The sequence below is a fragment of the Trematomus bernacchii genome, unplaced genomic scaffold, assembly GCF_902827165.1.
Source record: "Trematomus bernacchii unplaced genomic scaffold, fTreBer1.1, whole genome shotgun sequence".
NCBI classification, from domain to species: Eukaryota; Metazoa; Chordata; class Actinopteri; order Perciformes; family Nototheniidae; genus Trematomus; species Trematomus bernacchii.
Window position 1 is genome coordinate 3,770,577 of NW_022987342.1, and position 20,743 is coordinate 3,791,319.

The 20,743-nt window shown below is 39.6% G+C and overlaps 2 protein-coding genes across 3 annotated transcripts in view; one reads left to right on the forward strand and one right to left on the reverse strand.

Annotated features, from left to right (window-relative positions):
• vwa11 (von Willebrand factor A domain containing 11) overlaps positions 1–20,514 on the reverse strand; it is a 41,266-nt gene extending 20,752 nt beyond the window's left edge. The window contains exon 1 of the mRNA XM_034129790.1: positions 20,387–20,514. The gene's annotated coding sequence lies outside the window, so the exon portion shown is untranslated. The remainder of the gene's footprint in view (positions 1–20,386) is intronic.
• On the forward strand, positions 622–7,211 carry LOC117482001 (prostaglandin D2 receptor 2). 2 transcript variants are annotated; one of them, XM_034129956.1, is made up of 2 exons: positions 622–935; positions 4,720–7,211. In XM_034129956.1, exon 2 carries the CDS (start codon positions 4,727–4,729, stop codon positions 6,122–6,124), a length of 1,398 nt encoding a protein of 465 aa, XP_033985847.1. In that variant the 5' UTR covers positions 622–935; positions 4,720–4,726; the 3' UTR covers positions 6,125–7,211. The 2 variants fall into 2 exon arrangements, with proteins under 2 accessions (XP_033985847.1, XP_033985840.1); XM_034129949.1 differs by having other exon boundaries at positions 623–935; positions 4,690–7,211.
• Positions 20,515–20,743: the final 229 nt, after the last annotated feature.

Below are 20,743 nucleotides of genomic sequence, written 5' to 3' on the forward strand. Positions count from 1 at the left end.
TGGCTGCTACCGACCGGCACCATCCATCTTTTAGCTCACGTGACACAATGTCAATGTGACATGAGTGAAGGTGGGGTTCTGATTCGGCTATAGACCGCCACCGCGTAGTAATGAAGTTGAGCGCATACATAGTGAGACCTACAGTACAGAGACGGTTTCGAAAATATATTAATTTGACCCTATAGGAAAGCAGAGTTATTTATTGCGGCAGAGAGTGAGTTTCATTTAAAACAATTTATGATGAGTGAGGTTGTGCCAACAAAAATAAATATATATATATATATATATGTCTTCCTCTTGTCAATGAGGGCCCTCTCTTGCTCAAGGGCTCCTGGGCACGTGCCCAGTGTGCCCATATGGTTAATCCGGCCTTGGTTCTTACCCCACAGGCACACATTTCATTTAAGAAAAATTGTTCTAATGGAATATTGATTCGAAATATTGGATGTCAGTGTGATGTCAGTGTATTTCTGCTGTTGACGTAATGCATCATCATGGCAACTGCAGCCCAGTGAGGTGTCAGTTGAAATAGTTCAAACAAGTCCAGTCTTGAAATGAACATCAGCTATGTAGGACAGACAATGACTTATCACAGGAATCATATTTCAGCCTCTGTTAGTCCCTTCCTCATATGAGATCCCCGATGCCTCACTATTTCCAACATACCTGTCTGAATTGAAATTCTAGTCAAATTTGCGACCAAACAGGGTGGAGCAAGGGGAGGTATGTGTGTTTGTGTGTGTGTCTGGCAGGGATTTAGTGGGTGTCTCCGTAACATGCGAGCGGTAGAAAGTGACAGAACTGGTGAGATGAGTGAGTGCAACCGTAGGAGAAAAAGGAACAGGACAGAACAAGATTTGTTTTTTAATTAAATATTTGTGAATTTAGGTGTTTTGCAGACCTACTTTTTCCCATGCTGCCCTAACACTCCCATGGTATGTATTTTTGTTGTTTCTCAATTATATGTAACCGCCAGTTTTATATCATGTAATTAAAACATGTGGTTATTGTGCCCAATCATATCATATCCCTTTCCAGACTAACTTATAAATATGATGTTTTTGGATTAATGTGATTGCTTCATTAAGGTGTGTTTTGCATTTTACTGCTGTAGATGCTATGTTCATTTTCACTTCTTAACTTTTGTGGAGCAGTTTTAATCGCATCATGCTTGATAAGATCATTATCTTTGTAGCTTTGTTCTGGGAGAACCGCGTATCTCTAAAAAGTAAATTTTCTATGAAAAACAGCCCTATTTTGAGCAATTTCAACACTTTTGAAACACTTTAATTCAGTTTAAGAAGGAGGAGATTTCCTTTGCAAAACTTAATCTTTCACTTTATCTAAAATATTCAAAATCAACACATCTGAATGGTTTTCAGGAAGGGAAGCTAAAGATTTCCGATATTTCGAGTGCAAAAAAAGTGTACTATTCCTTCTGTTGCAGTAGAAGTATAGAGTTGCAAAAACTAAAAATACTAAAGTAAAAGAACGGACATTTGGTACTTTAGTGCATAGATGTAATATAAAGAAACTCACAATACAATTCGCTATGGGACTTACAGACTGGTAGATAACCTAACATTTTTCTTTAAGTTAATATAATGGGAAACAGTTGTATTGCTCTTTATTATAATAAATGTGTCTTGTGGATCTCTTAGTAACAATCAACAGTGTGGAAAAGATAGATAATAATAATAATACATTGGAAAAAGGAACAGTTTAATTTATGACAAATATTGAATACATAAGGAAATATACAACAACTAAGAAATACTCACACCTGAAAATGTTTGGATTCTAATACAATAGCCCTGCAATAAATCCTACCACCGTGTACTGTTGTTTTAACAGTTTCAGAAAGGTGGGGATTCAACTTTATGGGGCTGTTGCTTTGTAATATTTCATAATGAGATGTTGTTCTAATATTGTGTCCAACTTATTTATGCCAATGAGGATAAGTAAATATAAACTAGGTGTGTCTGATAAAAAAAAAAAACACACACGCTTTGAGTGGCAAACTACAATATTGATATGAAGTCATTATTGAAAGAGCACTGCTACAAATGTCAGGCACCTAAGTAAGCACAATAAGCGATAAATCACAGCTCTTTGTTCATGGAAATGTTATCATTATAATGAAGGAAGCGTAAAGAAACCCACAGAACAAACAGTTTGGTGCTGTAAAGTAGTACAGTACAGTTTCATTATGTGGTCAAGTCCAAAGGTTAGGGTTAGGGTTAGGTGACACCAAGGTCATAACTCAAATGATAACTCAAAACGTTATTACAAGCAAAAACACTATTTTATCACTAGCCATATATGCAGTTCAATCAGGAGAGACTTCATTTGGTTTAAAAGAACATTTATTGACACATGTCATATGATAAATGTTAAGTCTTTGGCGTGATATCACACCGGCATGTTACAACACCTCACCCCCCTCACATCAAAGGATATCACACCTAACTGTGATATCACACCAACCTGTGATAACACCTCGAACAAAGGGGTCATTAGCATATCAAAGGAGGTCATTAGCATAAGTAGTGGGGGGATGTGCCCTGTCACTTTTTATGCATACTAATGTGATGGAAGTGGTATTTGTATAACTACTGAGGTGGATGGGGGGGAGGCGGGCGGCAGCATGACAACCTGAAATCACAGCTGACTGCAGGAGAGAGGAGAACCATTTTAAAGTTTGGCTGCAGCACAGTGATTGGCTGCTGGAGAATGAGGTGAATGTAATAAGTTAAAGACAACGCCCGTGATGAGCTGATTATAAGCAGCTGCGGACTGAATGTATACCAGTCTTCCTGAAAGAACTTGCGCTGAGCTTCATTTGACAGTTGATGGGGAAACAGTCACGTCATCATTATGTCATGGATATATTTCTTCACATGTCTGTATTCATGTGCAGACAGGGTGCCGTGTTTGCCTTGTCTAGGCAGTCACTATGGTGGGGCATGAGTAAGTGACCACGGCTGGATGTAATACAAGAGTGAATATCTTTGAATACACATGGACAGAGCAGTGGAAATAAATAAATTAATATTTTCTCAGACACAATAGTGTAGCACTAAGAGAGAGCAGGAGAAGGCTTATTTTAATTTCGTCACAGTATGTATCATTCTTTACAGCTCTTACTTTTAGGTTGACACATTCATTTTAAGCTTTTAATGTAACTTACCCGTATTTATTTTCTGGGGATATTCATAGGCTGGTTTGCGGCCAAGTAGGTCATTTATTTACACAGTGTGACAGTCAAAAATAATAATTACTGTTTGATTGCAGTATAGACAAACATGTCCAGATTAGCTCTGCTAATGTTAGCTCACATTAGCGTAGCTTAATAGCTGGCTTTAATCAGATATTTTTTTATCTTGATCTTGAACTTTTTTTAATCAGCCAAACTAGCTCTTTCGGTTAAAGAACTTCACCCCTCAAAACAATTGTATCTCAAGAATAAAAAATATTGTGGCATTTTACGAAAAGTGTATTTTGACAACTTTTATAGGATGGTATGGGTAACTCCGTTAGGTACATTAACATAATAGCCTACACTAAGCCTGATTGGATGGAAAGAGGTCACAGAAAAGTAGTCCATATTTTGATATGCAGAAATGGGTTTTAATGAACCCATTCTCATCATCAAACATATTTGCAGATTTTGCACTAATCTTACCTCATACAAAGGGCAATATTATTGTAAAGTATATATCAGTGCAGACAGTCTGGGTAGGAATGTTTTCCGTTATTAACAGACACTTAAAGATCATCGAGATTCTTTCATTGAGATTGTGCTCTCTAAATAAAAAAGATACTCCCATAACCGAAATAAACAGCATGCTTGTATCTTCTTTGGTTCTCAAGCATTCCCCGACTGTATTGCTGAACTAAACAAGTGTCGTTTCCCAAGAGCTGGTATGTGGTTAGACCACAGGAACAGGATTTGACATGTTTTTTTTGTATCAAAGGGACGATTGTAAATGGGTTTCTACTCCTTTGGGGTTCAAGATAATCAGGGCTAGGTAACTCTAGACTTTTGTCTTATCAGTGTACTGTGGTACGCTCACCTATACTAGCTGGTATGTAAAGCATTTTCCTCTTGAAAAAGGAACGTATTGCCTTAGGGTTGGCATTACGTAAGCGTGTCATTATGCAACTTGAAAGGCTGTAGCATGAGACGGGAATATATTATAAATGAAACTGTCCTGGCATTATGTCTTTCTTGCTCTTGTAATTAAAATCCCAAAACCTAGGAGATGGTTGCAACAAAACTGAGTCACGGCAGATTACAGTAGAGGAAGATTTCCTCACCTGTAATCATGTCAGTCATGTTGTTGATTTAATTCCTACTATTATCAGCCTAATTGCATTTCACAAGACTTCATTTAGTTCCCTCGGCAGCCAAGTATTGTAATTGATCAAAAAAGACTGACAAGGGAGAGAATAATGGTGCTCATTTAATTGAGTCACTTTATATAAGGAAAGGGAGCGGTTATCAGCTGTCTACAGGCAAAGACACGTCTATTGCTCATAAAATCTTCAGCATCATTCTTGTTGATGTAAATATGGACAAACATCAGTTAGTGAAAAAGATAACATGTATTCGGCTTCCAAACAAGAACAGGCGTGTGTGCCAGCGATGTTTAACCCTGCCTCTGATTGTAATCACCTCTCCATCAGCTTCTTGAAGCTGTCTTTTTTTTCTTACAGAGCACCAATGTCCAACATGACCCCCACCATAGATGCCTCAGGCGGACAGCTGTTCTGTCCCCTGCTGGAGATGATGAAGGAGCACCGCCTCAACAACAACACACAGGCCAATTTGGTGGTGGTCTGCATCCATGGACTGGTCTCCTGCCTGGGGATTTTGGAGAACGCCCTCATCCTCTGGGTGGTGGGCTTCCGCCTGAGACGCCGCACAGTGGCATCTATCTGGGTGCTCAATCTGGCCATGTCTGACTTCCTGACAACTCTGACGCTGCCCCTATTCACCTACTATCTCTACTCCTCGCATAGTTGGGAGCTAGGCAGCCTACTTTGCAGTACGCAGGCGTCCATCTTCTTCTTAAACATGTTCGTGTCGGCCTTCCTGCTGGCAGCCATTTCAGTGGACCGCTACCTTCTGGCGGCCAAGCCGGTGTGGAGCCAGAATCATCGCTCAGTGCAGGGAGCGTGGAAGGTGTGTGCATTGGGTTGGCTGTGGGGACTAATCAACACATTGCCTTTCTTGATGTTCCGCGCAGTGACCGAGAAACAGGATGGAAGAAAACTGTGCTATCATAACTTTGCCTTGTATTCATCCTCTCAATCCACTCTGGAGAGAGATTGCAAGGTGAGGCAAGCGTCAACCGCCATCTCCAAGCTCCTGCTGGCATTCCTGTTCCCCCTGGTGGTAATCGCAGGAAGCTACATCCAAATTGTTATCAGCCTGAGGAACAGAAGCAGGAGGAGGATGCAGAGTGCCGGGCGGCTCATGGATACACTTATTGTGTCCAACAAAGATGGGGCAATAGAAGCTACAACTCCTACAACCACAAAAAACACTAATATCTTTCTCAAGCCTCTGTCTTCAGGACCAGCTTTGTCCCTGACACCTACTTACTTGTCACCAACTGCCCCTAATCCCAATCAGCTGTCCAAGAGCTTCACCAAGATGGTAACATTTGTGATCGCAGCTTTTGTTCTGTGCTGGGCACCCTATCACATCTTCTGCATGATCGAAGTGACAGCCCAGTATTGGCAAGAAAATCTCAATTTTGTGGAGGTGGGCCTGCCTTTGGCAACAACCTTTGCATTCTTAAATCCTGTGTTGAACCCCATTCTGTATGCCTTCAGCTGCCCAAACTTCTGTGTGAGAATACGACAGAGTCTGGGAGCGGTGTTTGACGGTCTGGTAGAGGAAGGAGGGGGGTTACTTTCGGTTCCTGGGAGAACTATAAGAGCTCATATTAGACAGAAGAGCAGTCGAGATGTGAACTTTGAAATGCCGCGGTCACCAAAGGGCTCAAGTTCACCGTGTCCATCAACTCACAGCCCATTGCCCCAACCACTGCATTCACTCTCTGAAGATCTCAAAGACACTCATAAATCAAAAGATGTGGTTGAGCCTAGCTGAGCCTACATTTTTGTTGGAAACATGTACATATAGGCCTTATTCAATGGAAGCCACCACAAAAAGCATGTAAGGAACTCTGTCGCTCAGTTCATTTATCATCTTGGTCCAGACTGAAATAACAATTATAGGTGATACCATAACTTTTCCGTGTAGCTTCCGCATGATTCAGACTATTTTGTTTTTTATTTAAATGTCTTGAAAACTATTGTGCAAAATAAGTATTCCACCACAGGATGCATTTTGATAACATTTGTTATCCTCTTAATTTTCATCTAGCAACACCTTCAAGACAATATTTGCATTGTGACTTCATTTAAATATTGTCCAAAAAAAAAAGTTTGCACAGCATTGAATGGCATCACTCAATGCCATAAATCAAGTTATATGTATTATTATAAATCTTATTCTAATGCAACTTGCAATAGTACGGAAGCCATTAAAAGCTGGTGAAAGGGAATGAAAAATTCTCGTTACTTTAAAAAGTGTGTTTTTAAATCTGTGGAATCAGGTGAGATACAAAAATCTTACTTCAGATGTATTTATTTTCTTTATTATTTTGTCATTATCATTTTCACAATGTTTTATTTTCTTTCTGAATTTCAGCCACATTATGCTGAAGTGCACCGCATATTCTAAATAGGACTAAAAACATTAATATTTTCTTTTCACCACACACTCTAAACATAACATATAAAGCCAAAAGAAAAACAAATCAGTGGTGTTAGAGAACTTTGTTACACACAATTATATTATGTACATTTTGTTCAGTTTATTTTGGGGCATATGCAAAAAGACAAATGCCAACATGGATAAGAGAAAATGCAAGGGATGCTTGAGAAATTGTCAGCCAAAAAAAAGACACACCTTTAGAAAAAGATGACTTGGGTGTCCGAGGCTAACACAATTCATTTATAAGAATAGGCCCTGACTTTCTATCGCTTTAAAGCCTTTATTTTTCTTTAGTTAACTCCATCAGCAGCTCTTCTGGCAACATCTCTCCTTCCTCTTCTCTCTTACTGTCTTTTTGTTATAAGTCTACATAAATGTGTTGATTTCAATATATTTAAATAATAAATAATGACACAAATTAACTGATGTTATATTTTTAAATGTATATGGTCAGTAATTGATGTATAGATTCTACTGAAAGCTATTTTGAACTGGGTTCTTATTGTTGCAATGTTGTGAAAATGTGTTGTGTTTGGCTTCCCTTCATTATACTGGAAAATGTATTTTATTTTCAAATGCCCTTTTCGATATTTTAATTCAATTTGAGATTCATGACTCAAATATTTTCATTTGGGGGCTTAACCAAAAATAATGATACATGATATAGGTTCAAGCTATGCAGACCTCGGCCACTAGAGGGCAGCACAGCACCGATAACACTGACATAAAATGATAATGATGGATTATGCGCCCCCTTAAGGTCATGTATTTCAGGTTCACTTTAAATCTGAACTGTTGAACGTCTGACAAACTTTCTGAGTGATAGGATTTTATGTCAGATTTTCATTAGGGCCTGAGCACGAAGTGTGCGAAGACCTATTGTTATTCGCATAATTATTATTCTCCCGATTCTTGTTCTGCACATTAAACCTGTTTTTGAGGGCTTTACGACACCATTCATGTAGCAACATTTTGCACAGCCGGCAGGAAAAGGTGAACGATTTTACATTCTGGAGTCGTTGGGTTCAAAATGTCCAACATGCTCGCTTGCGCCACCTATGAGAATTCAGTTTTTCGAAAAATTTACATAGTTGCAGCGTAAGTCCGATAGACCTGAAATGTTGCACACTTATCCGGGTGGACCTGCTCTACATATTATCCTCTTGAACCTCTAAGCTCCGCCTACTTTGATTTTATTTTTATTAGCTTAATGTAAAAAACAGTGAAATATTAACTTACATTTCAATTTTTTGTCTTTCAACACCAAACTCAGTGTACAGCATCAGTGGAGGGTCAGACACACTACCCTAGGAAATGAGCACGATGTGTAGAAAAATGTGGCCGACATCAATCAAAACGTATTAGCAAAAAGGTGTGGCTTAGACATAAATGCTCATAATTCATCACCAATGTATCAAAAATTCACAGATTTTGGTGGATAGGTTCAGTCTGTCTTGGGGAATAAGCACACCGAAGCATGTTCATTTTGGACCATAGGAGGTGCCAAAAACACAACAAATGTATACCTCAAGAACGGATGGACGAAATATATATATTTTGTAATAAATATACTGGGAGGGTGAGTATAAACTGAGATTTAAAGTGTCGCAACCAATGACGAATGTGGGCGTGCCCTACACAGTTTTTTCTCAAAATCGAAGGGTTAAAATTACTTACGGACAAATAACTTTGTGTTAAAATTAGCTACGGATGCAAAACTTGGGACACACGTCACAGCCCACGACCTTTTCGAGAATGTAAAAAGAAAACGTATATTTTTGTTAAAACGGCTCAGTAGAGCCCCCTATTGTGTGGTAGTTACATATAGTTTCTGCAATCTTCACGAATCTTCGCACAGACATTCCTCATGGAATTGCTGACATATTTCTAATAGGCTTTCATTAGCCCCGCCCCCCAGAAAGTCGGCCATATTGAAGAATGTGCGTTTTTCATGCATTTTAGGCATATTTTTGCGAACTCCTCCTAGGGAAATGATCGGAAAAATTCTAATCCAGGACAAGTTCAGCCCCTATCCAATGCGATGCTAAATTGCAACGAAAATAGTTGCTAGCTCAATGGGAGGTCGTAGACTAACAGCGAATTCACAATTTTTGACGTTTTACATGTCGCGAATGACTCCAAACTACTCGCATATGGTTTTTCTGATATTCACGAAACGCAGTATACACATTGCTCTTATGATTGCACTAGGGATGTGCATCTCCATCACTGAGGCCGATGCGATGCGCATCTCGATACGTTGCCAACGATACGATACATTAACGATACATTTGAAACACCAGGCGATGCGATACGATTCAGCCCTGTTGCGATACAGTTCAATATGATTTGATTCAACATTATGCGATTCGGGCGATACGATGCGATTCAACACGATGCAAAATAATGATACTTCAATATGGTACGACAGATGCAAATTGGTGAATCTTAACATCCCTAGATTGCACACATATTTCAAATTGCTTTTCATGAGCGCCGCCCCCCAGAAAGTCGGCCATTTTGAAAGATTGGCGAGTTTCATGCATTTTAAGCACATTTTTTCATAATGTCGGACTTTTGGAGTCCGTCAGGACCGAGGATCGGAGCAGCTCATAGTAGTTGCTTTCGAGAATTTTACACCCGGAAGTAAGTATTCTCTCCGCTTTGCGTCCTCAAGCTCTGTGATTGGATGTTTGAGTGGCAGTGCGCCGAGGGTTACGCCGAGTGTCAAACAGCACTTTCAAATGGGATGAAACCACGGCAGACTATCCAAAACTGGATTTGAATGGGTCCACCACCCCCCTCCCCCACCCCGTCCCCAGAACTACACATGCTGGCTATTGTGTGTTTCGCAACATGTTCTATGGCACGTCTCTACTGGGAATTGTAGTTAGGGAGGCGTGTGGCGCAGTGGATAGAGCCTTGGTGTTCGGATCAGGGAAGCACAGGTTCAAACCCCACTGCAGTCAGCATGTCGTTGTGTCCCTGGGCAAGACACTTCACCCCAAATTGCTCCTGTGGGGATTGTCCACAGTATTGAGTATGTAAGTTGCTTTGGATAAAAGCATCTAACGAGTAACATGTAATGCAGGCATCCTCAAAGTCCGGACTCCGGTCCGGATCCGGTCCAAACCACTACTGTCTCTGGACTCTGAGCAAATTATACTTTTCATATGTATTATCTGTGTTATCTGCGAGACATCGCCACAACGCAACGAGTCAAAATTCTCCGCTATGTCCACTGCAAACAGCGCTCTGCATGTACGACTGTTCCACTGTCTGTGTGTGTCTGTCAACGCATTGGTCCAATCACATTCAGCATCCCGTCAGCGTTTTTTCCCCCTACCAACAGTCTGCGAATCAGAGGCACAGTAGGGCGGGTCTTCGCGGAATGCGGGTGGGAAAAATGCGTGTGTGTTTAAAAAAAAAAAGTCAGAGCGAGAGTTAACAGCTCATCTAGTTGCATCTGTACTGTAGCTAGTAGCCTAGTTTCACCTACCGGGGTGGCATGGGGTGGCAACTGCCACCCTAAAAATAGGCCTTGCCACCCCAGCTGCCACCCCAGTTGGCAGCTTTGTTTTGAAAGAAAAGTTGTGGCTCATTGGACATATGAGAGAGAAAGTGAATGCAGCACAAGACGCACGTCTTGTAACCCCTCCCCCGGCCCTGATTTCATTTGAACGGGACGGCGCAAAATGAGAAGCATTCGGACCCAAGTACTGAAGGAATGAAGTATTTGCGGTCTACAATGACAGAGAAGAGACTGTCAAGTTTGGCTGTACTCAGCATTGAATCAAAACGCACTAAAGCTGTTGATCTTAATAAGTTTGTGAGGCGTTTTGCTGAACAAAATTGTAATCGCCGCATTCAGCTGTAATAGACATGTCAACTTGATGCTCTGCTCACGGATGAGCATACAAAACTGTTAAGATGATGACCTTACGTGTGTAAATATATATTTTTCTTTGTAGGGGTCTGCCCCCAAAAACAGTTTTAAGTCCTGAGAAAGTAAAATAAGACGGTGTGTAAAACTACACTGCCCAGACAAAAAAAAGTAACCACTTTGATTTAACTAGGCCAGTAGGTAAGGACATTCCACTGGATAATAACTGAAGTATAAAAGAATGCATGACTGAAGTGATGGAGACCATGTTTGAAGGCAAACAAAAAGAGGAAATAACAGGTCAAATCAAGCAAATCCCCCTCTCAGATTCCACAGCAACCAGAAGAACATAAATACTGGCTGGTGATTTGATTAATCAGCTTTGTGATGGAATAAAAAAATGCACAGTGCATTTCCTTAGCTGTGGATGAGTCCACTGACACCACTGACAATGCTCAGTTGCTGGTGTTTGTGAGTTTTTATGATGAGACAAAGGGGGAGTTTGTTGAAGATGTGTTGGGCCTGACGAACCTCAGTGGACACACAAGGGGGCAAGACATTTATAAAGCAATAATGGCAATGCTGAATGAAAGAGGGTGCAGCTGCCTTTATTCATAACTGTGCAGCTCTTACACTGCGACTCTGAGGGATCAAGCACAGACACAATAACAATGAAAACTGCTGCATACAGATTATTTTTGTTTTTGCAACCTCGTGTTAAGAATCTTGTTGCAATTGTTTAAAAGACCGTAATAAACGGACCTTTGTCTTATTGAAACAATTTTTTTGGACCTTTAAGATTTGTATTTGAGTACCCCTGTTGTAATGTAATGTAGTTTTAAAATACGTTTTCGTATTTCCCATAATAAGAAGTTGCCAGTATTAAACTGTGTACATCCCTGGAGGTTTAGGGGATAGGAAACACTCAAATTTAAAACATATAATTAATAAATGGGTGAAAATTGCTTGTGTTCATAATGGGCAGAATTAATATATACCCACATGACAGCTAAGGTCAGAAGAGCTTTATTTAACAGCTGGTCTTATGTCTGTGACCCCTCTTGTTGTTCATTGATAAGCCTTGAAACATGCACTTGTCAAGGTTCAGAGGCACATTTTGAAAATGTACTTTAATTTAAAGTATTCTTTGATGTTTAAATAAAGCCTTATTAGTTTGTCTGTTTTGCACATCCTCCTATTAATATCTTTGGACGTCCTGCACTAAACTGTTTTATTGTAGAGATCACTACAGTATCTTCTTGATATTTTCTATTCTATATTTCTATCATTGACCTTCTACTTTCCCCCTATTTTGTATGTAGGCTAATCTTAATATTTAAAATGTTTCATCAAATATAACATATTCAACAAAAATAATTCAATAATGTGCTTTAACCACACGTGCAGGTTCAAAAACCAGTGGTCTAGTTAATAAAACATAATAATATCAAACATATTAAAACTGCGGTCACAAAAGTGCGCGCAGTGATGAGCGGGCCCTCGCGTCCGTGCACATGTCTGGGAGGGCAGCCGGTCGTCCCGGCGTCAAGCTGACGCGCGCGAGCCGTTTGTCATTTCTATAATTTTCGCGTCCCAGACGCCCAGGTCCTCCGGCAGCGACCCGGAAACGGATTTCAGCGCGCCGTCTCGAAGGAAAACAAATTTCTCTAAAGGCTCGTCGATGATTGATTATCGAGGAGGCTGTCTGGAGGAGACGTAACCGAGGATACACTGATTTAGAGGAAAGAGGAGAGAGGAGAGAGGAGAGAGGAGTGTCTCTGGAGGAGCTATAACCGAGGGTAAACTGATGTATTCTCAGGAGTCGATTTCAGCCAACAGTGATGTTTAACCTGTTAAGCCCGAGAGACCCCGGTACCGGGGTACTGCCGCAACATCTTGCAGGAAACAGTGTCTGAGGGCATGTTCATTTAATAAAACTATGAATGTTTTATATCCATGTAACGGGAAGAAACTCATCTAACTGATCTTTTTTTTTTTTTTTAAAAAGAAAACCCACAATGCTAACACTGAGCCTCTGAATTAGCAACGAGCGAAAAATGCTAACACCTTACTGCACCGAAAATCACTCACAAAACCTTATTATTTATCTTTTCACCACATCCAACACATCATTTCACATCGTGAGGTGACACAGAATCGATTGAGACCGACATTACCACTGAATTATACGTATTTGCGACGTTATAAGCAAAAACGGACATCAAAACAGGTGGGCGTGTATATACCAAAATATCAATCTCAAAACGAGTGTCACATAACTTATCAGTTTATACAGCAGAAATACTAGCAGCAATTATTGGGCTACAATAGGTTGAAGAAGTCAGATAGGGTGGTGATATGCACAGACTCACTATCTGCTTTGAAAAGCATACAGTCGACAATAACTGTTAGAGAAGATTTCATTATTGAACTTAACCATTGCTTATTGAGACTTCAGAGGAGGGGAATAGATGTGAAGTTACATGTATGCTGGGTGCCTGCACATGAGGGGGTTCAAGGGAATGAGCATGCTGATAAGTTAGCAACAGATGAGTTCCAGAAGGAAATAGCAATACCAGTTTCACTTGGGAAAGGAGAAGGAAAAGCAATAATTAAGAAGAAGGGTATGGAAATATGGCAGAAAAGGTGGGAGGAAGATCAGAAAGGGAGGAGATACCACAAGTTACAGAAATCAGTCATAACAAAGATCTATACAGAAAGGAACAGACGGGAGGAGATCACCATCACGAGACTCAGATTGGATCATACAGGATTAAACGGCACAATGTTTATAATGGGAAAAAGTGAAGTTGAAGAATGCAGGGGGTGTGGAGTGAAAGAAAATGTGGAACACATCGTATTACACTGCAACATGTACAAAGCAGAGAGGGAAAAACTAAGAGACAGGGTCAGAGAGGCAGGAAGGGAGTGGAGCCTGATGGGGATTCTGGGAACAGAAGGTGAGGGGGTAAGAGCTACCAGGAAGGCCATTCTTAAGTATTTGAGTTAAACAGGATTGATTGGAAGAATTTAAAACAACGTAAATAGAGTGGTATAATTCCACAAGTGGTGATAGGATGATATGGTGATACACAGTCTTGTACGGTAGGTGGCGGTATGCACCTTAAAGTTGTTTGCAATCCGCCAAAAACCGAGAGAAGAAGAAGAAGAAGCCGACTCCGAGCTGTCCGACTTCAGGCAAGCTTTTTGAGACCTCCCTCGGCTGCAATCGGCTATTCTCGTCTACTTTCGAGGCGAGCCGCAGCTCGTCTCAAACAAGCCTACTATGTAGAGCAGGTCCACCCGAATAAGTGTGCAAAATGTCAGGTCATTCGGAGTTACGGTGCGACTTTGTACATCTTTCCAAAAATGGAAAATGCCATAGGTGGCGCGAGAGAGCATGTTGGACAATTTGAACACATTGACTCCAGAATGTTGAATTTTTCACCGATCCTGGAATCCGTGCAAAATTATACAACTTTTGAAGCGTCCTAAAGCCCTCAAAAACAGGAAACGCCAGCAGTATAATAATAAGAATTCCTAGGATAACAATAGGTTCCTCGCACTTCGTGCTAGGACGCCGTTGGGTCCTAGCGCTCCGTGCTCGGGCCTTAAATATTACTATTAACTTTATTGTGAAATTAAAACAGAACGATAAAGAAAAATACAGTTTCAGTCTTTCGATTTGAAGCTATATATACACATTAATATCTGATTTGTAAAACATCACAGACAGAAAGGTATATCCGTCATTTAATGGCAAGCTATTGAAATTGTGATTCCATAGATGTGTCTCCCATCACCCAAAACCCCTGAGTATTCTCTCAACTCAGTATTTACATTCTTATATTCAAAGAAAATCAGTAATATCTTTACCAATTGGATCAAATATAAAAGTCAGCCGAATTAGTGTTGATACTGCAAGGAGACATATTGTTTGAAAAGAACATATCTGACAATAATGATTAAACACATTTGTGCATTCTTTAGAAGAGAGAAACTTGCTTTGTCATAGGCCTACTGGGTCAGGCTACAAGGAAGTGGAGAGGAAAATATCACAAACAGAATACTAGAGGATTGCTGGGAATATACAAAGTTCCGGGGGCGTGGGTTTGGCTGGACAAGTAAGGAGAGAACGAGGGCATATGGAGTGGAGACCATAAAGTTTGCCAAAGCAAGTCCATTTAGCAGTGTTCCCCCATGGCTTTCCCCAGTAGCTAACATAGATATGAGTATCATAGAAAGGAAAAAAGAGTGGCAAATAAATGAAGTGGGAATTAAAACGAGTATTCGATCATACAGGATTAAACGGCACAATGTTTATAATGGGAAAAAGCGAAGTTGAAGAATGCAGGGGGTGTGGAGTGAAAGAAAATGTGGAACACATCGTATTACACTGCAACATGTATAAAACAGAGAGGGAAAAACTAAGAGACAGGGTCAGAGAGGCAGGAAGGGAGTGGAGCCTGATGGGGATACTGGGAACAGAAGGTGAGGGGGTAAGAGCTACCAGGAAGGCCATTCCTGGTAGCTCTTACATCCTGGAATCCGTGCAAAATTATACAACTTTTGAAGCGTCCTAAAGCCCTCAAAAACAGGAAATGCCAGCAGTATAATAATAAGAATTCCTAGGATAACAATAGGTTCCTCGCACTTCGTGCTAGGACGCCGTTGGGTCCTAGCGCTCCGTGCTCGGGCCTTAAATATTACTATTAACTTTATTGTGAAATTAAAACAGAACGATAAAGAAAAATACAGTTTCAGTCTCTCGATTTGAAGCGATATATACACATTAATATCTGATTTGTAAAACATCACAGACAGAAAGGTATATCCGTCATTTAATGGTAAGCTATTGAAATTGTGATTCCATAGATGTGTCTCCCATCACCCAAATCCCCTGACTATTCTCTCAACTCAGTATTTACATTCTTATATTCAAAGAAAATCAGTAATATCTTTACCAATTGGATCAAATATAAAAGTCCGAATTAGTGTTGATACTGCAAGGAGACATAATGTTTGAAAAGAAATGCAAGATGTTTTGCTGATATATTTATGATCCACGTCACGTATTCAGTTTCGGTGGCATTTCTTCCAGTTTGTCCAAAGTTCTTCTAATCAGGGCTCTATAAATCAAGAACTACGGCAGATGTGAAATATTTAATGCAGCCAAACCGTGTATTACAATGCCGTTATGTGATGACTTCCAAAGAGAAAAGCAAGCACACTCGGAATAAAGTATTTTTTTTTTTTTAAATGTTTTCGGATTTAATATCACATAAACACCATATCCCAACGTGCATTGCTGCTAAAACATCCAATCACAGAGCTTCAAGTTCGATGTTTTAGCCTATCAAAACCTCTGAAAAAGAAATGTGTCTCTCAGAATCTAAAGGGAAAAACCTATGGGAAAAACACAAAAGCATTGTACACAATTTAAACCAATTAATGTTGTGTAATTAACAAGGATAAACTGATGTTTTTAGTGGATGAGTACTGCAGATATAGCTTTAAAATAATTTGACAGTGGGGGGAATACGGTTTTATTATGAAAACTTCGAGACCGGAAATACTGTTTTCACCCCGTGAGGGTTGACGCTAACTTTACACGTGCCGTTACACGTATCCTGGCGAGACCTCAAATCATCTTCGTAATATCTATCAAACTATAGATCCTACATATCCACTGGACGTGGATTCTAAAAGTACAATATACACTTTTCACTAGAAATCTAATCAAAAAGCATTTTAATGGCCAAACTATCCTACAATTTAGGATTTTCCAGAGAGGGTTATTTGTGAATAAACGACCCTCCGTAGCGTTTGCATTCAACGGGAGCACTAGAGGTCGAAAACTTTAAAACATGATTATAGGTCGTAATAAGCGCTTGAACAATCGACCTATTTGGTCGTCTGAGTTGGAGGACTTGTTGCAATATTCTGGTTCCATCACACTCAAACGGTCACAGCCACAGCCACACACACACACACACACACACACACACACACACACACACACGCTAAGGTGTAATGTAGGCCACAGCAGCGCAGGATTACCATAGAGGTAGTTGCAATTTGGAGAGAATATTAGAGAGTGAAAATCTACTATACAAAAACGGAGCAGGATTTAATCTGGCACACAAATCTCCACTTCCACTCCTCTCTGCTATTCAGTTCCAACATATTATCGCTCTCTCTCTCTACATTCCTTTGGGGTGAGGGTTAGGGTCACCATCCATTGTTTTCTCCCCCTCTGTTTCATATTGATGTGCTGCAATTCCTTCAATCTATTCAAAGTGATGGAGCAAACGAAGACACTACAGTGAGTGAAAAAGAAACTAACAGAAAAGAGGAAGGAGGGATGAATTGAGGAAGATAAGGTGTAAACACGTGTATCCTGAGAACAGTTTGTTTTTACACATTCAACAAAGTACAACATGTTCTGATTGCAGAACAAGAATACATATAAAATTACAGGATTTTAGGGGTCTTTTAAAGCAGGGGTTCCCAAAGTGGGGGTCGCGAGTTTTTTTTTTAACCAATTTTTTTATCAATTTTTTTTTAAATGATTAATAATAACGGGTGCATAGACATTTTTCAGGGGCGGACTAGCCATCTGTATAATTTCCCCGCAGCGAGGCTCCCCCATTAACAATCCACTAGCGCAGTGTTTCTCAAACTTTTTCATACCAAGGACCACTTAACCACTAAAAAAACACTCACGGACCACCTGACTCACAAATATCCTAAAAACAATAGGCCTGCTTCCCACTCCAACAGTACATAACAGCCTAATAATGACAGCTTAACCTTCTCTACTGTATATCGCCTCGTTCACACAATAAATCAACAATACAAATACAACTACAGCTTATATAAGCATTTAGTTCAAATGCGATTTAAAATGCTCACAGGTTTTACACCTCTTATGAAATGTAGACTACATTTATTACGGAGTTTATGTCCGAGCCAACAGACTCACAGATCGTTGGCTACTGAGAGATATGCAAAATACACCGCATGTAGTACAACACAAACCTCCGCTGTGGATTTTCAAAACAAAATACAGTAAAACTATGGTCGCAGGCCCAAGTTTAACTCTCTGAGGCCCAAGCCATATTTTCACATGTTAGGCTCGCCTGGGCTTTTTTTGTAAAAATGCTATTAAAACATGAACCTTGTTGACCATCGGGCTGGCCTGCATAGCCTGCCTACAAAACAAAGATAAAAAAACGTTTATGCAGCCCCAACAACAGCCTCTGATTAATCAACAGACTTCATGCAATGCTTCATTGGATATTAGATAATAATCTCTATCTCACTCCTAACACATCTAAATCTACTTTCAGCATGGATAAATGTTCATAAAATACATCCATTGTTTGTTCTATATGCTTCTTGAAATCCTAAAAACACATATTTTTTCTAGAACAGATTACAAATCGCCTGAAACTGGTACAAACAAGTGGCAACATGTGACGAAGGTGTTGCGCTGGGCTATATCATGCAATCGAAAATCGAGTGCAGAAAACTTTAATTAATTAATTACTTCACTAGCATTCTTCTTTTTTGTTCTTATTGTTTTTTGTTTTGTTTTTCTCAGTAAGTATGGTATATGACTAAGGTACATTTAATCTTAAAATGGTAAGGGTTGGTTTGGTACGCTGGAGTTAGGGTTAGTTTCAGTGTAGTGTTTTGTTTTGGTGATTTAGACACGAGAGTTGACATGTGAGCTAAGCTAACACAGCTAGGACCCAGCAGCATGCTCCTTGCTGATGTACGGTCCCAGGACAATAGGATTTAGGCTAACCCAGCAACAAGCTAATGTGGCTTCATCACGGAATCCCGGATCAAGCTGTTTCACTTCGCTGGGTGACCACAGGACAAAGTGCAGGACTCCAGTGAGACGAGACGAGGCGGACTGTGTGGTTCTAAAAGTTAATGTACAATGTTTACTTAAAATGCACCTATCATGCTATTTTTAGCAATAGCATAGGTCTCAGATATATACAAATATATAAAAAACATGTCTATGAAGTGTTTTGCTCAAAGTACCAAACAGATCACCCATTCTAGCCATGCCTCATATCCCTCTATTTCACTTACTGTTTGAAAAGTGCTGATTTTGGGTATAAAGCTTGAAAAAAAAGAAATGTGATAAAAGAAAAAAAAAGGAGGGGGCTGAGCTCATGCGGGACCCGGCAGCTACTGTCTAAACTAAATACTGCCGTGATGAAACGCTATATCATGGATTATCAAGGATTATTTCTGAAACAGTATGGAGCTCAAAGGCTTTCTCTCTTGCCGGTTATACCACAAGGTGAGTTCCTTTTTATTTCCTGCTTCTTCACACACATGCTCTGTGCAGTACAGGTTAGCTCTGAGTGTTAGCGATGCTAATGTAAAAACCGACCATATTACATCCAAAACAGTCTTTTATTGTTTCTGATAGCAACTTTATGATAGTGCCGTGGGTCCATATTTCCGATATTACGTCATACCGGACGCAAATCTGGATCCGTTGTACCCCCATTTTTAGAGATTTGGGTACGGAGGAAAAGAGAGAGGGTTTTATTTTCTGACGCTGCGTAATTTCCCGGGGACACATATTTATGTATAAAAGACATCAAAAAGTGCATTTTGCATGATAGGTCCCCTTTAATGTCAATTATTTTTACCGTTAAAAATGCCCGGCAATATCATCTGAGCATTGATTTAGGTCGTTTACATTTCTCCCAATGTCATTCCAAAATGCACTACAGGTATGGACTACTGTTTTTGCTTTTCTGTCAAGTTTTTTGTGTGTAGCATAATTGACTAAGCTACAACTGCATCCTTGTTATGCAATATCTGAATCTTGGAGTAATTTTTGAGCAAAGGATAATGCCAACAAACCTATACAAATCAACTTGATAGTGATACTATTTGTTGCTTTAATTAATTGAATCTGCCCAAAATTCTGTAAAGTTAAGAGGTTTACTGTAACTGGACTAAAGACATAAACACATAAATAAAGGATAAAGAACAGCAGGAGAACAATGAGAACGTTTTTAACATAAGATGCTGTTAACGATAAGAGCCAGATAGATTATGTAACGCACTGTGATAAATTGGCACAGATGAGGGATAAGGAAATAATGAAAGAGAGAGTAGGTGGAGGGATGATGGTATTGCTTTAAAAGGGTTTAATGCACTGCCACAGCACTTATAGCTGACAGATGCTGACTAGAGAATTAAAGCCTGTTGCACGTCAGGGGTTTCTATTTAAACATCATGTACTGAAGTATAGACACATGACAAAATGTATGTATTATGGCAATGCAAAGACATCATACATGGAAATCACACAAGCAGGATGTGTGACCAAACAACAATATATTCTAATACATTTATGTAACTAGAAGTAAAGTAATAAGTAAAGTTTGCCTCATAATCCATGTTTTTATATTGCTATTAGTTAAATATGTCCCAGAATGTTAATCAACTTCATACTGTACACTACCTGTAGATGTTATTTTTCATGTATGTGTCACCAGTGACATTATATACATTAAGACTTTCATTTATCATTTTTTTTTAACACATTTAAACAAATAAGAACCCGTTAGCAGGAAATACCCCTCTATATTAGCAACATAATCAAAACAAGATCGCTTAAGTAAAGTATTAAATCAACTTTTTGCTGTACATTTCTGCATTCAACTCACCCAATAGGCTTCAAGGCAGGAGAAGGATTTATTCTTTCTTCAAGTTGGTGGAGAAATTCCAATACAAAGAGTATTTTATTACTGTTAGACAAGACGCAGCAGCATGTGAAAAAGGTTGCTGCTGCAACTTGTTATTGTGTTTTCACAGAGTGGGAGTGAACTTTATAATGAGGGTCTTTCCCAACATTTCAAAAATATTTTATTTCTACTGCGCACTTGCCAACCACAACAGTGCTAGGGGCCAAATGATCAACTTAAACCGACAAACAAAGCAATCTTTTATTGGTTTGGATTCATTACTATTGCATCATCTGACAAAGAAAGTGTCTGAAGCCCAATAATCCCTAAAACTGAAAG

Bases quoted from the DNA above. Each gene is read 5' to 3' on its own strand.
- LOC117482001 (XM_034129956.1), top strand. From the start codon at position 4,727: ATGTCCAACATGACCCCCACCATAGATGCCTCAGGCGGACAGCTGTTC.